The 19,057-nt window shown below is 39.6% G+C and overlaps 1 protein-coding gene and 1 non-coding gene across 2 annotated transcripts; one reads left to right on the forward strand and one right to left on the reverse strand.

Annotated features, from left to right (window-relative positions):
* Positions 1–242: 242 nt before the first annotated feature.
* LOC102801382 (U11/U12 small nuclear ribonucleoprotein 48 kDa protein-like) lies at positions 243–17,249 on the reverse strand. Its single transcript, XM_085508012.1, has 8 exons — positions 16,975–17,249; positions 15,655–15,777; positions 15,344–15,410; positions 14,161–14,199; positions 10,974–11,141; positions 9,866–9,990; positions 3,458–3,528; positions 243–2,449 (listed from the first exon to the last, which is right to left on the reverse strand). The coding sequence occupies exons 1-8, from the start codon at positions 17,095–17,097 to the stop codon at positions 1,993–1,995; spliced, it is 1,173 nt and encodes a 390-aa protein (XP_085364138.1). The 5' UTR covers positions 17,098–17,249; the 3' UTR covers positions 243–1,992.
* Positions 17,250–17,457: 208 nt separating this feature from the next.
* Positions 17,458–17,529, forward strand: TRNAA-UGC (transfer RNA alanine (anticodon UGC)). Its single transcript has one exon. It is a non-coding gene; the product is annotated as a tRNA-Ala (tRNA).
* Positions 17,530–19,057: the final 1,528 nt, after the last annotated feature.

A 19,057-nucleotide genomic window follows, 5' to 3' on the forward strand; every position in this document is an offset into this window, starting at 1 on the left:
CACCTAAAGTCTTTTCTGTGAAAATTAATAGCTAAAATAAAACATTTTACAGTAGCTGAAATGGGGGGGGGGGGGGTTCTATGGTGGCATGTTTTTACAGAGGTTTTCATGATCTGTATGTAAAACCTTGTGAGATATTGTCATCCTTGATTGAGAGAGGGGGTAGGGGTCCATATCTAGTTTGTCAAGGGTTTGGTCTATAAATCTGAACAATCATGACAAAAATTACTGACGCAGTCATGAACATTGATTTTATTGTTTTATTGATATAAAAGCAGTTGCTGTGAACTGTACAAGTTTAACAATAGCAGTCTTTATAAGATTATTTTGAATATAAGAATTTATTGAAACCAGTTTTTACATCTTATCTTAAACATTAAATTGCCACAATGGTAACTGTATTGATGGCACAAGACATCCATAACAGCACATGTTCCAGTGTTCCCTCTAAGCCAAATTGTGCTATAGTCTCAAAAAAAAAAAAAGCATGTGAATATTAATTTTGTTAATTTAAGTATGACATTGACAGAAGTTTTTACAGACAATAAAATTTTAATTTCCTTTTCTTCCCATTTTTTCTGTGAAAAAATCTTTTAATCTTTCATTTATGTGAAGTATGTTAGATACACGATGAAGACTTTGCTGCTTTTCAGGACTGGCGTTTCATGGCAGAACATTTCAGAGTTTTTTCATCTGTTTTTTATGTAAGTTTTAAGCTTGATTCTAGGGAATTAAATGATTAATCATATATGTGTATTGGTTGTGTTCATTTTATACAATAATACAGACAGTAGAGGTAAGCAGAACCTCCCATGTAATTGTGCAAGTTGAAATATGTAAGAGTTTGAGTTTAAATGTCAAGTTTTGCATCTACCGAGCATGTTACTGAGCGTATGGATAATGCATTATGGGAGAGAAAGTAGAGTTTTGCATCTACTGAGCATGTTACTGAGCATATGAACAATGCATTATGAGAAGAAAGTTGAGCTTTGCATCTACTGAGCATGTTACTGAGCGTATGGACAATGCATTATGGGAAAGAAAGTCGAGTTTTGCCTCTACCGAGCATGTTACTGAGCGCATGAACAATGCATTATGGGAGAGAAAGAGTTTTGCATCTACTGAGCATGTTACTGAGCATATGGACAATGCATTATGGGAGAGAAAGTCAAATTTTGCATCTACTGAGCATGTTACTGAGCGTATGGACAATGCATTATGGGAGAGAAAGTCAAATTTTGCATCTACTGAGCATGTTACTGAGCATATGGACAATGCATTATGGGAGAGAAAGTCAAATTTTGCATCTACTGAGCATGTTACTGAGCATATGGACAATGCATTATGGGAGAGAAAGTCAAATTTTGCATATACTGAGCATATGAACAATGCATTATTGGACATCTACTGAACAAATTCCGAAACAATGCATAATAAGAAAAATTCATATGGAATTTCATACATCATTGGACACTCACTGAATTTGCAATATTTACAAATATTGGGGCTTATATACATGTATGAGAATACATAGTACATTATAACTGAATACTGGCTAAATTACTGTAAAATGCTTTAAAGCGAGGGAGTTGTCACCTGCGCATGTGTCAGATGGCCATAGCTGGTCATTGTTTACAAACAAGCTTCTACCCATGAGCCTTTTCATTTTTAGCTTGTGACTCAATTCCTGTGCGTGCGCAGGTGACGACCCTCTCACTTTAATATTTTAAAACAAACGTATGTGAATCCAGGAACATCCACAAATTTTGTAGCAATGAAAATTTCACTTGAAACCTTAAATACAGCAACGACTTTTGCAAATCGGCAAATGTTGAGAAATGATTTACAGTATACTCTGTTTTACGTTATATGGTGGCCATTTTGTGTAGTCATTCTCAAAAGTAACATAGAGGGCACACTATTCCACCAACACTTCATTCTGCCTAAGCACATGCCAATTCAATTTCCTTACAAAATCCACATCAGACCAATCTAATCCCTAGACTTTTTGTGTTTACGTCTGTGACGTTTGTCATCATCATCATCATGTTCATGTTTTCTTTTATGTCTATACTTTTTACGATCTGCATCACGATGCGAACTCCGACTAGTGCGTTCTACATCACTTGTGTATAAATTCCGACTGCTGTCTTCTTTATCACTAGCGTACGAACTAGGACTGTCTTTTTCTTTATCATCTGTATAATAACGTTTGCTCTTATGCTCCAACTCGTTACTATTTCGCTTATGTTCGTTACCATAAGACTTGCGTTTATCCCGTTCCCTGTCTTTGTAGACCCTATGTCTATCCCTGTCAGTTCGTAAAGACTCCCCATAAGTATGTTCTTTTGAATACCTACTCTGGCAAGAACTTGTATCATGTGATTTCCCATACTGTGATGGACTGCTCGATCTACTGCGATGTGAAGTACCAACTTCTTCAGAATTCCTGTAAACAAATGGAATAATAAAATTCATTATATGAAGCATACCAACAACTCAACAGTTTACAACAACAGTCTGGTTCCATCATCAGTTGTCCAAGAATCATCACCTATAGACATAACCAATCTATAAACTTCCTAAAATACACTGAATAAACCAATTATATAATCTGAAAAAAACAAACAATTAGATTCACAAGCAACTGATTCATGATTTCTAGATTTATGCAAATTGAGCGTTTATGTCAACGATGGTTTTAAGTCTAGCATCATTGGTTTTTAAATTGAGCCCTTCACACAATTCAATTTTTTGGAAAAAACATATCCCTAGTCTGACTATAGAGGGCACTCTTCATAGAATTGTGAGCTTTTAATGACACTCTATGTCAGTGTTCTCCCCAGGATGGCAGTGCTGCATACTTTTCACCATGCCTGGTTTATTAGGATCGGTAAAAACATTGTAATGGTACTTGTATAAAGCAGTCTGTGATGAACAGTACCTTACCTTTTACGCCAAAATTGAAGAAATGCTGATTCCAATGTTGAAAATACTAATGATTGACACATGGATAAACTCAACAAAATTGTTGCAGGCTTTACGTAATGCCAAGAAAAATCAATGTCAACAAATTCAATTCAAATTATATAACAGCTGGTGTCCTTTTGGCCTACCTTATTCAAAAGACTGCAGCCTATCTGTCCTTGGGGGCACTCATCATAACGCTTCATTCAATACGACCAGAATTATTTTAAACAGTTCAGTGGTTACTGTTTTTAATTTACCGAAAACCCTCCATTACATATTTTACCACCATTTTTTGCACAAACAAATAGTGTGTGTCGTGTGTCAAAATTTTCTACAAACTCCATTATAATGACTGATGTCTGTAGCCTTGTGTAAGGTCACTTTGGCCATGCAATTTTGCAGTAAAATTTTGTGACCTTCACGTGGTTAAATTTGAACAAAAAATGTTCAAAATCACAGCTACTATTGCTTCAATGTTCCAACATACCTTGATTTGTCATTATCTTTATTAATATCAGTTAACATTTGCATATGACTTTCAATGATTTCTCTCATCACCTGGAAAAAAAATTTCATTATAAATGACATAGTCCCTGTTACATCATTGAAAAAAATGGCATACATAAGACACTATGCTACATATACACAAAATCTGGAAAGGTTATGGATGCTAATAATAATTAGTAACTGGATATACATTTTGAACTAAACTACAACACAACATAAAGGAAATTTCAGGATGTACAATGTATCAGTGACCATGTTTGATACAATCACAAAAAAGTTTCTCAGACATCAGGGTTTTAGCCAAAAAATAGAAGTGCCTGCCGAAAATCTTTATCGAAACGAAAAAAAAAGTCTCTAGTCTATAACCACAAAATTGCAATTGATTTTTTCTTGATTATTTATGGATATTTTGATATTTACATGTCATTTTTAATCAAAGTTGGATAGGTTTTAGAAATTTTGCCTGTCTAATGAAATATTGTACCTGATTAAATTGTGCAGTGGCCATTTAAAAAGCTGGGCACACATAAGCCAGGTAAGTTAAAGGACAATTTCACACAGTTTCAAATGTATTTTGGGATGAAATAAAAAATGGTTTGCTTAGTACCCATAAAATCTGTATTAGAAGCCACATCCCTAATAGAAGTCGCACCCAATTTTTTTGAAAAGTTGAGAATCAAAAATTCATCATTTCTCATATGTGTAAATGCTCTAATAGAAGCCACATCCTCTCTGTTGCATTGTACCATTTTAATAGAAGCCATGGTTTCTAATACAGATTTAGGCAGAGAGTTCTCCGAACCCGCCTATTCACATAGTTCATACCCACCATAGACTCTGGTCAGTCAAAATGACTTTTTTGAACTGTAGGCATTAATCAGCGATTCTGCCGGTGACGGAGAGATAGAATCTAGGTCAGGGGAAGCCCCCATGACCCCAAGATTCTTTTACCCTTACGTCACGAACCCACGTGACCGAGGCCACATGGCAGCGCCATAGACGGCCGTACAATCACTCTGGTTCCTTTCTTTCCGAACAATGCTACGGAAAGAGTGGGGTGGTTGGAGGGGACCCGGAGTCTATGGTGGGTATGAACTATGTGAATAGGCAGGTTCGGAGAACCCTCTGCCTAAATTCACTACGTTTAATTACCCACCATAGACTCCGGTCAGTCAAAATGACTATTTTGAACTGTAGGCAGAGTCAGACGCCGATAGGTGGCGGGTTTTACGAGCAAACAGAAAAATGATGAAAAGTAAGGACCGAAAAAGTTCGCATGAGGGCGTAGGTCGAAAAAAGCGAAACCTGGGAGCTTCCATGAAGTGCTAGTGGTACAGACAATTCGTCCGCAAGAATGCAGAGACTGACATATCGCCTATGCGCAGGGTTCCCTGTGGTCGTTCAGGCTGGGTCGGTAATCAAAGCTACGACGGGGCCTAGCCTGAAGAGACCCTGCTCAATAGATTGAGTGTCTCTTAGATAGTAGTTAATGAAGAGGTTTTACGTTTTCCAGAAGCCTGCCCTCAGAATGTGTTCGAGGGGGCACCTGACGCTAGCGCTAGTGAGTTAGCAATCGCACGGACCTCATGTGCTCGTACTTGGTGTCTCTGCAAGGTCTGTGTTGAGGAGGATAGTGTATTATAGACCTCCAGTACAGTCGCAGTAATCCACCTGGAGATGGAAGTCGGAGAGGCCCGCTTATCCTGTTTGCCAGGGCCATAACACAAAAACATGTGTTTGGTTCCCCGTCTGAAAAACCTGGTACGGTTCTCGTAGGAACTCAACGTTCGGACCGGGCAGAGAAGCAATTCCTCCTGATCCTCCGGACCAGCAATATATTTGACAGCCGGGGGATGACAATCGGTTGAGGATCTTGTCCTGGGATTTGGTTTTTGGTGAGAAACCCGATTCGTGTCTTTAGTACAACTTGATCGTCCATAAAGGCGGCGCAACCGTCTGCGAAGGACAGTGCGCCTTGCTCTGACCGGCGCCTACCTGAGGTGAGGGCCAGTAGGAAGACTGTTTTCCACATCAAAAACTTGAGTGGTGCTGAAAAGAGGGGCTCGAAAGGTGGTCTGCCTAGGGCTGATAAAACAACCGACAGATCCCAATTGGGCGGTTCCCTTGTACGGGTCCTCGGCCTCTGATTATGGAAAGCAGTAAACAGTCTCTTAATAATAGGCCAATCGGCTAGACTTGACCCCAAAGAGTTCTCTATGGTGGGGGACAAGGCTGACCTGTAGCCAACGATCGCTGCGTAGGACAAACCTACTTCGTCAAACAAGTGGACAAAGCAGTCTGCTACCTGGCCGATAGAGGGATGGCATGGGTCAATCTCCCTTCCACTACACCAATGAGTGTATGCTTGCCATTTCGAGTCGTAGGCAGCGTTGGTGGTATCCCTGTTCGCCCTGGCCAGGACGTTGGCAGCTCACTTAGATAGACCTTTCGTCTGCGTGAGTTTACTGAGAGCCTCCATGCGTGTAAGTGGTACACTGCTGGGCTTGTTGGCAGTGCGCCGACCGGTTGGGACAGCAAGTCAGGTAAGCCCGGAAGCACTACTGGTGTTTCGACTATCATTTCCAGCAGGAGCGGAAACCAGGCCTTGGTCGGCCAATTGGGTGCCACCAGAGTTAATATGCAGGTGGGCTTTTGTCGAAGATTCTCCAGTACACAGTGAATTAGCGGGAAGGGAGAAACGGCGTACGCATCCATGTGGGACCACAGGATCGATAAGGCGTCCACGGCCATGGCTCCTGGTGTCGGCGGGAGTGTTATGTACGTCAGGAGCTTGGCGTTCTGAGGTGCGGCAAACAGGTCTATCTTTGGACCGTCCCACAGTCGAAACAGCCTGGAGGCTACCCACTGGGGTATCTGCCACTTCGTGTTCTGGAGACGGAGCTGCCTCGAAAGGGCGCCTGCCAGACCGTTCCTCACCCCTGGAAGGTGGTGTGCGGTTAGCTCCACATTGTATTCCAGGCACCAAAGGAGAACTTGCTCTGCTAGGACCGACAACGCCCTCCCCTCTCATTGTTGATATAGGAGACCACCGCTGTGTTGTCTGTGCGAACAGGACTTTGGGTAGAAAGCGTAATAGTGCTAGGCGCACTGCTTTCAGCTCGAGCCAGTTGAACCAATGCGGGGGCCATATTCCTTGGGCATGTTTGTCCAATAGATGCGCTCCCCACCCTTGGTCATAGCTGTGATGAGTGGGTCCAAGGGGACCCCCTGCCCGAGGTTGGTCAGTGACGACCACCAGGACAGGGTTTCCTTCGCTTGGTCCGGGATCAATACTCTAATTCCTGTAGGGGAGCTCGGTGTTCCAATAACAAGCGTTGGACCGAGCGGTTGCATAGAGCAGCCTGGGGAACAACCCTTCGAACGGAGGTCATCATTCCGATGAGCCGCATTAGTTCTCGGAGGGACACTGAGGGAACGGTGACTAGGCGTTCTGCTAGGTTGCTTAGCGCTAGGCGACGTGCTTCAGATGGGCGAACCAGGCCTACCTCGGTGTCGAATTCCATGCCCAGAAACACCAACTGTTGAGTCAGGTCGGGATGGGACTTTTTATTATTTACTAGGAAGCCCAACTGGTGGAGTAAATCCTGCGTTAGCCTTACTTGTCTGGCTAATAACCCCTTGTCTGGGTTGTGTAACAACCAGTCGTCTAGATACGGATTGATGTGTACCGACATTTGGTGGAGCAGCAGTGGAGCACCCGAAATTCAAATACTTGGCTCAGGTGGGCGAATCGAAGGAGAGGGCAACTCGCTGGGTGCATCGGTATGTGCAGGTATGCATCACATAAGTCAAAAGAGGCTAGCCAGTCGAACCGGTGGATGGAGAGTAGGACACTGGATGGTGTCTCTATACGGAACCGATCGAGAAGCACCTACTGATTTAGTCTGCTTAGGTCCAGAACCGGACGCCAGCTGCCTGTAGCTTTGGGTACTACGAATACATTTGAGTAGAAGCCCGGACTTAGCACCGGCTGAACTATTCTGTGTATGGCGCCCTTTTTTAGCAAACTGTCTACTTCCTGTCTGATTGCTTCCGCCTTGTGGGGATCCCCTGGCAGTGCCCCCAACAGTGGGGACACTGACAGGGCCGGTGGAGATGTCAGTGGTATTGTGTAACCGAGTGTCACCACCACCTGGAGGGTCCAGGGATCTGTTACCCGCTGCCTCCAAGCCGGAATGCACCGGCGCAATCTGCGTGCGACAGAGATCTGTGGCCATGGGTTCGGCGGTTGCAAAAGGGGGGGTCTCTCTTCTTCCGTGAGGTGAGCTTCCCCGGGGATCACTGGGGTTACCAAGTCGTAGCCTGATCCCTTGCTAAACATAAGCCCATCTCACCTGGTCTAGGAGGCGGGTGCATTCTGCGTCTGAGGTCTCAGAGTCCTGGGCGCGCACAAGAATGTGCTCCAGTGTGGCGGCCACGAATTCTAGGAAATTGATGGGTCGCAACTCTGCCCTCAGGGCGTGTTGGATAGTCTCAGACTGGGTCAATGAGAATGACCATGAAGCGCGGCCGTCCCCCTTTACCCAGTTAGCAAATTTGTGGTACAGGGGTCTGGGGAAGGAGCCTTGGGGTCCAGTCGGGGGCTTCTGGTTTCATCCCTCGAATTGGGGTCCGAATCCGAAATTGCCCCGATAGGGTAGCGTTTGGTCCAGCGAAAGGGGTTATGCAAAAGATTACCCCAGCCTGGGGCTTTTGGCGTTACCTCCTCTACAGCTGACCAATGATCGTCCCTCAACACGGTCTGCGCGCCGTCCGTCACGCTCAGAGCTCGGGTGGACCAGGGGAGACGTGCAGGTGGGGTCAATCTGGATCCCAGCGCCTGCGATCCCATCAGCGTAGAAGCGACCGTGAGTGATTGCTTTAGGATTGATGGTGGGGGAATATACATTGTGTCACCTGGACTGATAATATTCTGCATCACCCCAATGGCGTGGCTTACCGAGTCAGAGAACGGAGTCTTGGCTACCAGCATCCCCGTTGGTGTTTCGTGTCCGAGGTCACCGAGGAGACCCGGTGTCACTAGCTTGAGCCTTGGCCTCCCCCAAGCTAGCGGAGGGGTCACGGCTGGAACGGGGGTTCTCCGGAAGAGACTAGTCTAGAATGCAAACGGTGCTTTCTATGTTTCTTCCTGCTTGCTGGCTGAGAGGCCGCAGTGGAGACAGCTCGCTCCGACTGCATTTGGTCTACCCGGCCTGCCAGGGACGCAATCTGCCCCGACAGACCTTCGACCAATGCCTTTATTTCAGCAGCAAAACTGGCGCCGTGCGAGGATGGTTCCACAACGGGACCCTGGGTGGGCCCCATAGGAGGAAAAACCTCTAGGGGCACATTCTCGCTGTTGCCGGAAAAGTCGGGTAACCCACTGCCTGAAAAAACAGACTGTGCAGATGCCCTCCGATCAGCGAGGGGAAGACCGAAATACGTCGGTTCCTCCACCATCAGGCCTTTTGCTTGATAACCCAGTACGAGTACGGGTAGCCGAGCGCGTGGACTTCTCACTCATGCCAACGCACAAGTCACCCATACCTATGCCGGTTCTACCTGCCGCGCGACCTTTTCGTGAGCGAGCAACGCGGTCAGTCTCGGCAATCTTTACAAACTGCTGGAAAGAATCCCAGGCTTCAGAACCCCAGTTATTGCAAATACTTGGGCAGACGCCCGAACCCCGTACGCAAGTAATACATCGGTAGCATTCAGCATGTAGGTTCCAGTCCTGCAAGTTCTGTGTACAATGGTAGCAGACCCGCCTCAAAAACTGAGGGGATAACAGCGGCGGCGAGCTTCTGGCGTTGCCAGTGCATCTATCCATTTCCAAATACATTGTAAATAAAAGACGACATGCATGAGGGAAACGAAATACGGTTGTAAAAGGTGCCGCCATGAAACCAACAAGTGGTTACGTGGTGGCGCCGGGTTTTAATTTCTTTGTTGTGGAAAAGCATAACACACAAAGGGGAAAACGACACAAGGGTAAAAAGACAAGAAAAACTTATATTACCAACTAGAATGTCGGATGCCGCATCTGCAGCAATGACCCACGCTAGAAACCTGGACAGGAAAAAATAAACGAGCCAGGCAGAGCCGCTCAGAATCATTCCCGACGAGGCGGAGATGAAAGAAGAGTGATTGTACGGTCGTCTATGCCGCTGCCATGTGGCCTCGGTCACGTGGGTTCGTGACGTAACAGTAAAAGAATCATGGGGCATCCCCTGACCTAGATTCTATTTCTCTGTCACCGGCAGAATCGCTGATTAATGCCTACAGTTCAAAATAGTCATTTTGAATGACCGGATTCTATGGTGGGTAATTGAACGTAGTGAATTTTACAGTAATACATGCATGAATGTATGTAAGCAATAACCTGTACCTCTGTGTTGGACTTCCTTGTAATGTGTACATTCTTTCCTCTGTAACTCTGTCGTCTTCGCTTGTAGTCTCTCAATTCAGCCAGGATTTCAAGCTTGGATTTACTTTTTGACTTTGCATCAGAATCTATGGAAACAGATTGCAGTATTTGTCAAGACTATCATCACATAATTTTCATGAATCTCTGATAATGACACAAAAAATGAATACTGCAAAACCATGGCAACAATTTGGCCAAAAAACAAATAGAGCACTGAAAAATATAAATTGCATGATAACATCATGATCAGTGATACCAATCTTACAATAAATTGTTAAATCATGACATATGGGAGTGCATGTGTACACGTCCCAAGACAAAGAAGGCATGTCAGAAATATGTTTTTGGAATCACAGAATCAAAAATGATTTTCATTGTTATAATCACAAAAGACGATTTCAAGATTTTGTTGGATTAGATTTTTATGAACTGTAAATCCTAAAGCCCTTACAATCTTTACAGGGGTTTCTGCAGATCATACAAAGGTTGGAGTGCAGCTTTAATGATTTGTTGAGCAAAATTGCAGACAAAAAAGCAACTAAAAGTACACGAGTATCTGATGATACGCTGTATCTATGCTAGCTTTGAACATAATTGGCAACTACTATGGACATTGCGAGAAAACTAAATGGCTGCCAGTCTGCCATATAGAATCTGTTCTCTAAACAAGCAACCTTTCGGCTGAGATAGCTCTGCTGTTAGCAATACACATTTCAATTAAAGAAATTAAGATATCATTATAAAATATGTATAGTATCAAAGCAACCAGACTTGCTGTTTCAACAAGAATTCAAAAATATCACTTTTTACCAAAAATGACAAAAATATTCATCAAAATTAGAGAATTGATTATATCATTACAAAATGAACAAAATCAGAAAGGTCTACCAAAGGTACATATACACCAAGTATCAAAGCATTCAGCATTGTAGTTTTCAAGAAGAAGTTGAAAAAGTATAAAGTTGACATGGATGACGATGGACAATCACTCAAATGATAAGCTCCACTCAAAAGAGCTAAAAAAAGCAACAATGCATCTGTGACTGTTTCAATACATTCTATCACCAACCTTGGTTCATAGCTGCATGGTCAAATTCTAACTGTGAGACTGACACACTCTTCTTGTTCATTTTTTTGGCTTTATCCACTACATAGTCATAAATAGCAACTCTTTCCTGGCAAGTCAAATCCAACTCTGCTCTATGATTTGTCTTTGCTACATCTTTCACATTGCTACCTGCAAGTCAAATACATATATAGAGTTACATAGACAGTATATACATGTATATGTACAAAAATGTGGAATTTGAAAGTCTTCAGCGGGGATCAGAAAAAATAAAACAAAACAAACATATTTATACCATTCAGATTTTCACTTACTCAACACAGAGGGCGCTGTGTCAAATTATGATGTCATATATAAAGTGACCGCTTTGCCTACACTGATAGTTTCTAACTGTACTTTCTGATTGCCTAGGCTCATGAGAGTTGAGAAGTTATGATCATTTAATCTATGTTTCTGTGCTGTATATCTTTAAACATTTATGCCAAGGTTTGAAAAAATTCAGTTTCGCTGAAATGAAGATACATGTAACTGAAAAAAAAATCCAGTGAATATACCTTTTTCTCATATTTTATAATTCTTTTCAGTGAAAATTAATTCTCACTAAAATAAAGTTTTTTACAATAATTTGCAGGCGGTCTTCGGCATCTAACATTAATTAATTAATTCTCACTAAAATAAAGTTTTTTACAATAATTTGGAGGCAGCCTTCGGTATCTAACATTAATTGATTAATTCTCACTAAAATAAAGTTTTTTACAATGATTTGGAGGAGGTCTTCGGTATCTAACATTAACTAAATATTCCATGAGAAGTCTACATGTACGAGTCAAAACAATGATTTGGGTAATCAGATATAATTAAACTCTCTTGAAAGCATTGTAAAAACTTGACTATTTCACACATAGAGCAAATAATGTTAGTGAAATATTAAATTGAGTCAAACCACACTAATACTAGAAGGCTGACCCAGCTGAGTATGCATTTCAAAATGAATTGGTTTTCACTCAAATTCCACTCACATCACCAAGGTTTGGTTATTTGGATATCATACTTTGAAAGACAAGGATGTCATCTCTTGCAAAGTGTTGTTCAGAAAATAAAAAGATTATATTAAACATTGTTGTCTATGTGAACTAAATGTTGTGTGAAACATTAAATATTAAAATATAATAAAATGCAATTTGGGATAACCATAGTTATCTATTTCTTATGGCAGATTAACCCAATAACTTTTCTGAATTCTGTGAGTACAAAAATACAATTACATCCAATTCTTTAATTTGAAAATTCATAGCCAGTTACCTAAATCATTGATTTGTAAAGTTGCATTTCTACTTTAATAGAAAATCTGTGAGGCAGCATCCCCTGTCCAATATACACACCATCAAATGTTGAGATTGCGAATGAGAAATGAGCTTCAGAAATGTTAACAGTCGCTTTGAATTAAGTTAGATTTGTGAACTTTAGACACTCACCAAGTTAAGAGGATGTGCTCGTTTCAAAGATCAGTTGTATTGTACAGTATGCATGTTTGTCTGACACACAAGACCCTCCAGTACAAGAAAGTTAAGGCAGGATATCTACTTTCAATATATCATATTGTTTAACACCATTCCAACATATAAGTTTTTTTTTTATGTTTTATATATTTGCAAAGTGGGAATGCAACTTTTAAGATATGATTTATGAATTGACAGCAGCGACCATATGAAGTAATGGTCAAACCACTAACAATTCTAAACTCAGTACACATATCATAGTTTTGTTTCCCCTTTCATAGAACTTAACTAGTACAAGGCTACTCGAATATTCCAATGATAGGTATGTTATAAAAATCATGTTGGCAATTTACGAACAAACTTTCACTAAAAACAGACAAGGATATGCAAAGTTAGGATACAAGTATTGCAAACATCAACCATAGAAACAATATTCCATCTTCCATTGCTGAAAAATTGAAAATGTTTTAATGTCAATGATGAGAGTGAAACGTGTCACAACTTTTAATTTTGCTTCTGCCCTCCCCCAGGGCCATGGTATCATCTGTGTTTTGCAGTATTGTAGGAATTTGGCAAGGAGGGTGTCCTATCCCTACAAAGACTGACTATAAACTTAACTACATGTGCTTGCTTGATTTTCAATAGCAATTTTCTTTTATGTTGACTGCTAAAACTCGTCGTTTCTTTGACTGGTATGCATTTTAATGAAGAGAAGACTGCTGCTAAATACTACAAAATAGTTTGATTGATTGATCATATACATTGTAATACAATATTGGCTCCCACTATGGAGTCCAGAAAAATGACTGTAAACATGACCACTGTTTTGAACATTTTAACCACTTATTCAATGTATGGTGCTTGTTGAAGAAACATTATATTGTACACACATCGTATACATCACATGGACCAATACATGTATAAATCAAACTACTGCCACTTAAAGGCCATATATATGCTGACGTTTACTTAATAATAGCTCTTCAAAATTCCTATTCATTTTGTAATAATAAATATATGTTATGCATATGTAATAATATGTAGATTAATAGATTTTTTGGTTTCCATTTTTCAACATCCTTGCCAATGATGCACGTTACAAATGTGCCACGCCCACTTCACATTGGCGCGCCCTGTTTAATTTTTAAACCGTGGAGAACCCTGTATAGGGTTTATAAGCATAAAACAATGGAGATTATTTCTTTTCAAGTCAAACTGTTGTAAAGAGATCCAATGAAGTTCCAGTCAAGCCATTTTTCTTTGACTTTTAGGTTTCTAAATAGCATAAATTGGATATATGTGTCTATAAATACTACAGCAGTGATTTGAATATTTTTATGTCCAAAAAATTAAATTGCGTGACAAATCGGGAATGTATGTACACCATTAATAAATAAAACTTAATGACCTGGTCGCCTGACTTAATTAGGGCTTTAACGCAAGTCTAACCTTTTCACCACCAATTCTCTCTTTTAATCACAAAATAGTCCTGTTTATAGTATGCACTTTGCTTTACAAAATTGGGACAAAAATAGCCGTAAAATCTGAAAATTGACTAAAATTTTGCTTGCTGGCTTCAAAACTAGGGTTAATCTCCAGAAATATTGAAGAATACAAGAAAAAAGTGAAAGTGTAAACAAATTTGGGCAAGAAAATCTGGTGACAGAAATTGTCCAGTGACTAGTTCTTACCTGGTGTTGATGAGAGAATCTGAGACTGCAATGTCTTATCTGCAAAACAATATTTCCACAAAGTTAAATACTACATTAAACTGCCAAACTGCAGTACCTGGGGTTACATCATGGCAAAATTAGATACCAGAGTTTACAATATTGCTGTTTTTAATGTTTCTGATTGTAAATTAATTTGATGCACGATTAGACTTTACAGCAAAACATGGTTAAATTTGTTTCTGTAAAGACGTCAATCATCCATTTTATTATTTATATATACGAGTATGCACCAACTTGGTGAAAAACACGATCCTTGAAACAAATTTACCAGAAATATACCACTTATTATTAATATACATAAATATAATTAATTCAAAATCATGGTAAAATGGAACTATCATTGCTACATATTACACATTAAATCAACACTTCAAAAATACAATCCCTTGCATTCTGAAAAGGTCAAAATAGACTAAAAAGGGACCCCTTATCCACTTGGAAACAAAGTTTATAGACTCCTTGGGTGCCTTGCATGCTCTTTAGTAAATTTGCACTAGTGTGTTTGATTTCCACACAATGAGTATCTGATGTAAAATAGCGTTTGCTTTCACAGTACAGTTCTTGTTTTGACAATTTAAAGAAATGCCAGGTATATCCTGACCATTCCATGACTTGATGGCTTTCTGCATAAAATAAAACATTCCATAATAAGTGACCAAAGAGAATCACAAAGTGGATGGCGACATTGGTATTCACATTCTGATTTGGTAATCTGCATATTTGTAATTCAAAATAATATTTGTAACTGAGCGATTGAAGTTTATGGTAAAACTATAACATAACATGCGAACTAATCCATTTCGTATTTCATTTTTTTTAGGCTTGCATTCATATTTTGATTCAAATTAAAAACATTTTTTAATTTAAAGTACGTCTATATCAGAGATGCCACCTTATGAAATGAACATTTAAGCAAGGTTGGACGAACAAAGGTGACACTTTACAGTTTAGCGCATTCTATTTTTTTGCATGGCGCTGCAAGAGGAAGTCAAAAGCTGGCTTGTGCTGAAAAAATACAGCAATGTTTTGCACAAGACAATTTAATCACAAAATAGGTGGATTGAGTCATATGATCGTTTTGATTTATTACTTCAATCCACTAATGACATGTATGCATGAATGAATGAAACAACAGACTTACCAATTAGTACAGGAACTACAGATAAAGAATCCTTATAGTAAAAATGAGAACTTGGCAACTGGTTATCCTAAAGAAAATAATATTAATAATAATGAAACGGGATCTTGGTATCATGTCACGCTACTTGCATACCCCAAGTAATATACCTCTGATACTATATACAAACATCATAATATTTATTTATGTTTATCGGTATGAATTTAAAATTATTATTCCAAAAACAAAAATTTATCAATTTGGTAGACAGAGAAGCCAATTTGTAGCCCACAACACTACCAGCCAATGTATGTGCTATAGGATAGTATACTTACATAGTCTTCTCTTGTGTAACCTTGTTGAATCCAACTACAGAGTTCTTTGTGTTTATCAAGTGATTTAGATGGTACCCTGTGACTTTCATCCACAGGGCATGTTGTCATGGTAACATCAGTATTCTGAATAATAAAACAAAATTGGTATATTTAATCATGTTTTAGTCTTGTTTGTTTTTAGTTTTTTAATTAAGGGGTGGACATTTGAAATCCTGGGGCGTGAACATTTTGGGAGATAAAAATTAAAAAGATACATTTGCTAGGGGAAAAAAAAAACAATATGTGTTTTAGAAAAAACAAAATTGTGAATTTACGGTAATCTACCAAAATGCCAACAAATATTCCCACTTGACTTAAGATATAAACAAATTTAAATGGTATTGAAAATTTTTTATTTTCTCTTCAGAATTATAGGAATATCTATTTGCAATAATTCCCTGTGTACAACTTTTTTCAAATAAAATTTTCAAAACATAATAGTGAAAACAGATGAGCATCTACGTGAATTAAATTAAAAACAACAACTTTTGGTGGATGTTTTCTCTGTACCAATCTGATTAAAATAAGATCCTAGTTTTGGCTTTTTTTTTTCATTTTTCTTTGTATATTTATTTTCTTTCATTTTAATCTAGTATTTCTTTTTTTATAGTTTTTTGAAGTTTTGGTAATTGCGAAGGTGATAGTTAAAAATATACCGAATCACAAAAGTACGTACATTTCAGTTTCAGATATTAATTTTGTAATGGTTGTTACAGATAACTATATCGTCATTTCAATCGATTTCGGCTGGGAAACTACTTATTTTTAACTTACGCGCCAACTCCTGTGCGCGACCGGACTTTGTCTATGAAGGTACGCAGGGCTGTGGGGAGGGGGGGGGCATCTAACACCCGAACTCATCCCTGTACACACATCACTATAGGCAGGGCTAATCTACCCCACTCCACCTAGTAACACATAGCTGCAGTTCTGTAGCTCTGGGTTTCGCTGGTGTCCGTTTTTGGCGTTTTCTGTTGCATCGGTAGTCTGATTCGGTCGTCTATTCTAGGGTTTCGCAATTACCAGTAGACGACCGAATCAAACTACCGATGCAACAAAAAACGCCATAAAGGGACACCAGCGAAATCTAGAGCTACAGAACTGCAGCTAAGTAACACACACCATGGAAGGTACTAACGTTAGTACCTTCCAACGCACACACTAACACACACACGCACGCAATGTCCGTAAATTATGACATTTATTGTACAGAACACAATGACGTGTCAGATTACATGATTAATCTTCCAAATAACGTGACTAAATTCGTTGTCGTCTTACCTTGAGTGTGTCTCTGTCCCATTGCAGATCCGCCAATAATTTGTCAATTCTCCGATTGTTTTCAGAAATAAAACTTGACAATTCATTAATTTTTCCAATTCTCTCACGATTTCTCGAGCTCATAGTGAATTTACATCACCGCCGAATACGAACAGTCTTTACTAGACTATTAAACTGGTACGGCTCAAGAGATAATCTTAAAACGTTGAGCTTTGTATCTCTCCACGCCGCAAAATTACCCTACGTAAGCAGCCATGTTGAACACCATTGACATCCTGGGCCTGGGTCATAGGTCAACTCCCAAATGCTGAAGGTTTATAACAATTATTATCAAGATACTTAAATGGTGATTTAGTAGGATTTAGTTTGGGAACACAAATATTGGTCATAATACTAACAATACCAGCACTATAACAAAATTTGAAATAGTGTTAATGAGTTCAATAATATAGATACTTTGTTGTAGATAACCTATATCAGCTAGGGGATGTAGCTCAGTGGTAGAGCGCGTGCTTTGCATGTACGAGGCCCCGGGTTCGAAACCCGGCATCTCCACTCGTTTTGTTTTTTTTTAACTTCCCATAATAAAGTGTAATTAATGTTTTTCAGCTCGACGAACAGCATTTTTTTCGTGTTTCATTATTTTTTGTTACGTAAAACTGTACAGCTGTTTATTTTCACTGGCATTTAATCTCACTATGTTGATGCTTTAGACAATTTCGTTGGGTTTTAAAGTTCAAGTTATTTTTCATGTTCACGTGGATTTGATTTAGTAGATTTCAAATATCCGAAGAAAATAGCCAAATTAGAGCGGGGTGTCGTCACCTGCGCATGCGTCAGATGGCCATAGCGAGTCATTGTTTACAAACAAGTGTTTAGCGTGTGTTGTTATCGTCGTCTGGGACTAAATTCCCGCGCGTGCGCAGGTGACGGCCCTCCCGCTTTAAATTTGGTTCCCCGAAATCATGCTCTTGATGGATCTGCATGTTCCCGACTATGTCATCCTTGGACAACTTTTCTAATTTGCATAAATTCAAAATGGTCGCCATAATATAATTGGAGGGCATATCTCCATCTTTAATCGCCATTCTTTTATTATGTTTAAGAGTTAGAATAGTATTTTTCCGATAGTGGAATACTCTTTTGATACTTGTAAGTTTAATTCATGTATGATTTTGTATTTATATTGATCCATAATGGCGACCATAATTGCACATTTGGAACCTTACTATGTCCAGGAAATCAGCTGAGTAATGTTTGCAATGAAAAAAATCATAACTATTATCATAAATTATGTTAACGGTAAATATTGTGTAATTATCTGACAATAATTTGGACAACAATAAGTGTTGCCCAGCCTCGTAACACTAAGAGATGCGCGCCCTCACATTAGGGCAATATTTCCCCTATCTCGCCCGGCGCAGCGCGCCCGGTTTTCATCAATCAAAATTAATCGCCTCATTCTAAATTACGTTGTGTGTTTGGAATCACGCCGTAGTAACTTGTAATTACACCTATAAGGCATAGGATACAACCCGCCTGACAGTCCATAAAGATAAAAAGTGACTCTACAAAAAGAAGAGCGGAACATTACCACGCCTCTCAATTGCATGTGAAGAAATCTCCGTGCTATAAAGTATGTCAACAGAAAAAAAAAGAATATAAAGGCGAGGGCTTAGAAAGATAATAATTTGAATTCAGTATATAAAGTGTCAAATGACATTTATTTCCCCAACAATAAAATGTCTCTTCCAACAACTTAATGAGGGGTATTCTTCATGGATGTGTTTGAACTAATTCCCATACAAACTAATAACATAGATTTATTCTTACTCACATCGCTATAACAATAGTGTTGACCATATTATGGTGAGTGCTGATAAACTAGATGTTTCTTGTCATTTATTCGAATTTCCCTCAAATTAGTGACAGAACGAAGACAACACTCAAACACTGGAATGTCAAATCAATATTGCATTACATTGTTGGGTAGTTTTGTTAGTTTTACATAACTGATTCACTTAATTCAAATGTCAACTGTTACAGCATGACTACGATATCTTCTAATCTTAATCAGTGCAAA

This window comes from Saccoglossus kowalevskii, chromosome 14, assembly GCF_978046115.1.
Source record: "Saccoglossus kowalevskii chromosome 14, keSacKowa6.1, whole genome shotgun sequence".
Lineage (NCBI taxonomy): Eukaryota > Metazoa > Hemichordata > Enteropneusta > Harrimaniidae > Saccoglossus > Saccoglossus kowalevskii.

Bases quoted from the DNA above. Each gene is read 5' to 3' on its own strand.
- LOC102801382 (XM_085508012.1), bottom strand. From the start codon at position 17,097: ATGAGCTCGAGAAATCGTGAGAGAATTGGAAAAATTAATGAATTGTCA. The intron at 15,778-16,974 runs GTAAGACGACAA...TTTATTATTCAG, and splicing joins GGGACAGAGACACACTCAAG to AATACTGATGTTACCATGAC. The intron at 9,991-10,973 runs GTTGGTGATAGA...CTGTTTCCATAG, and splicing joins CCATGCAGCTATGAACCAAG to ATTCTGATGCAAAGTCAAAA.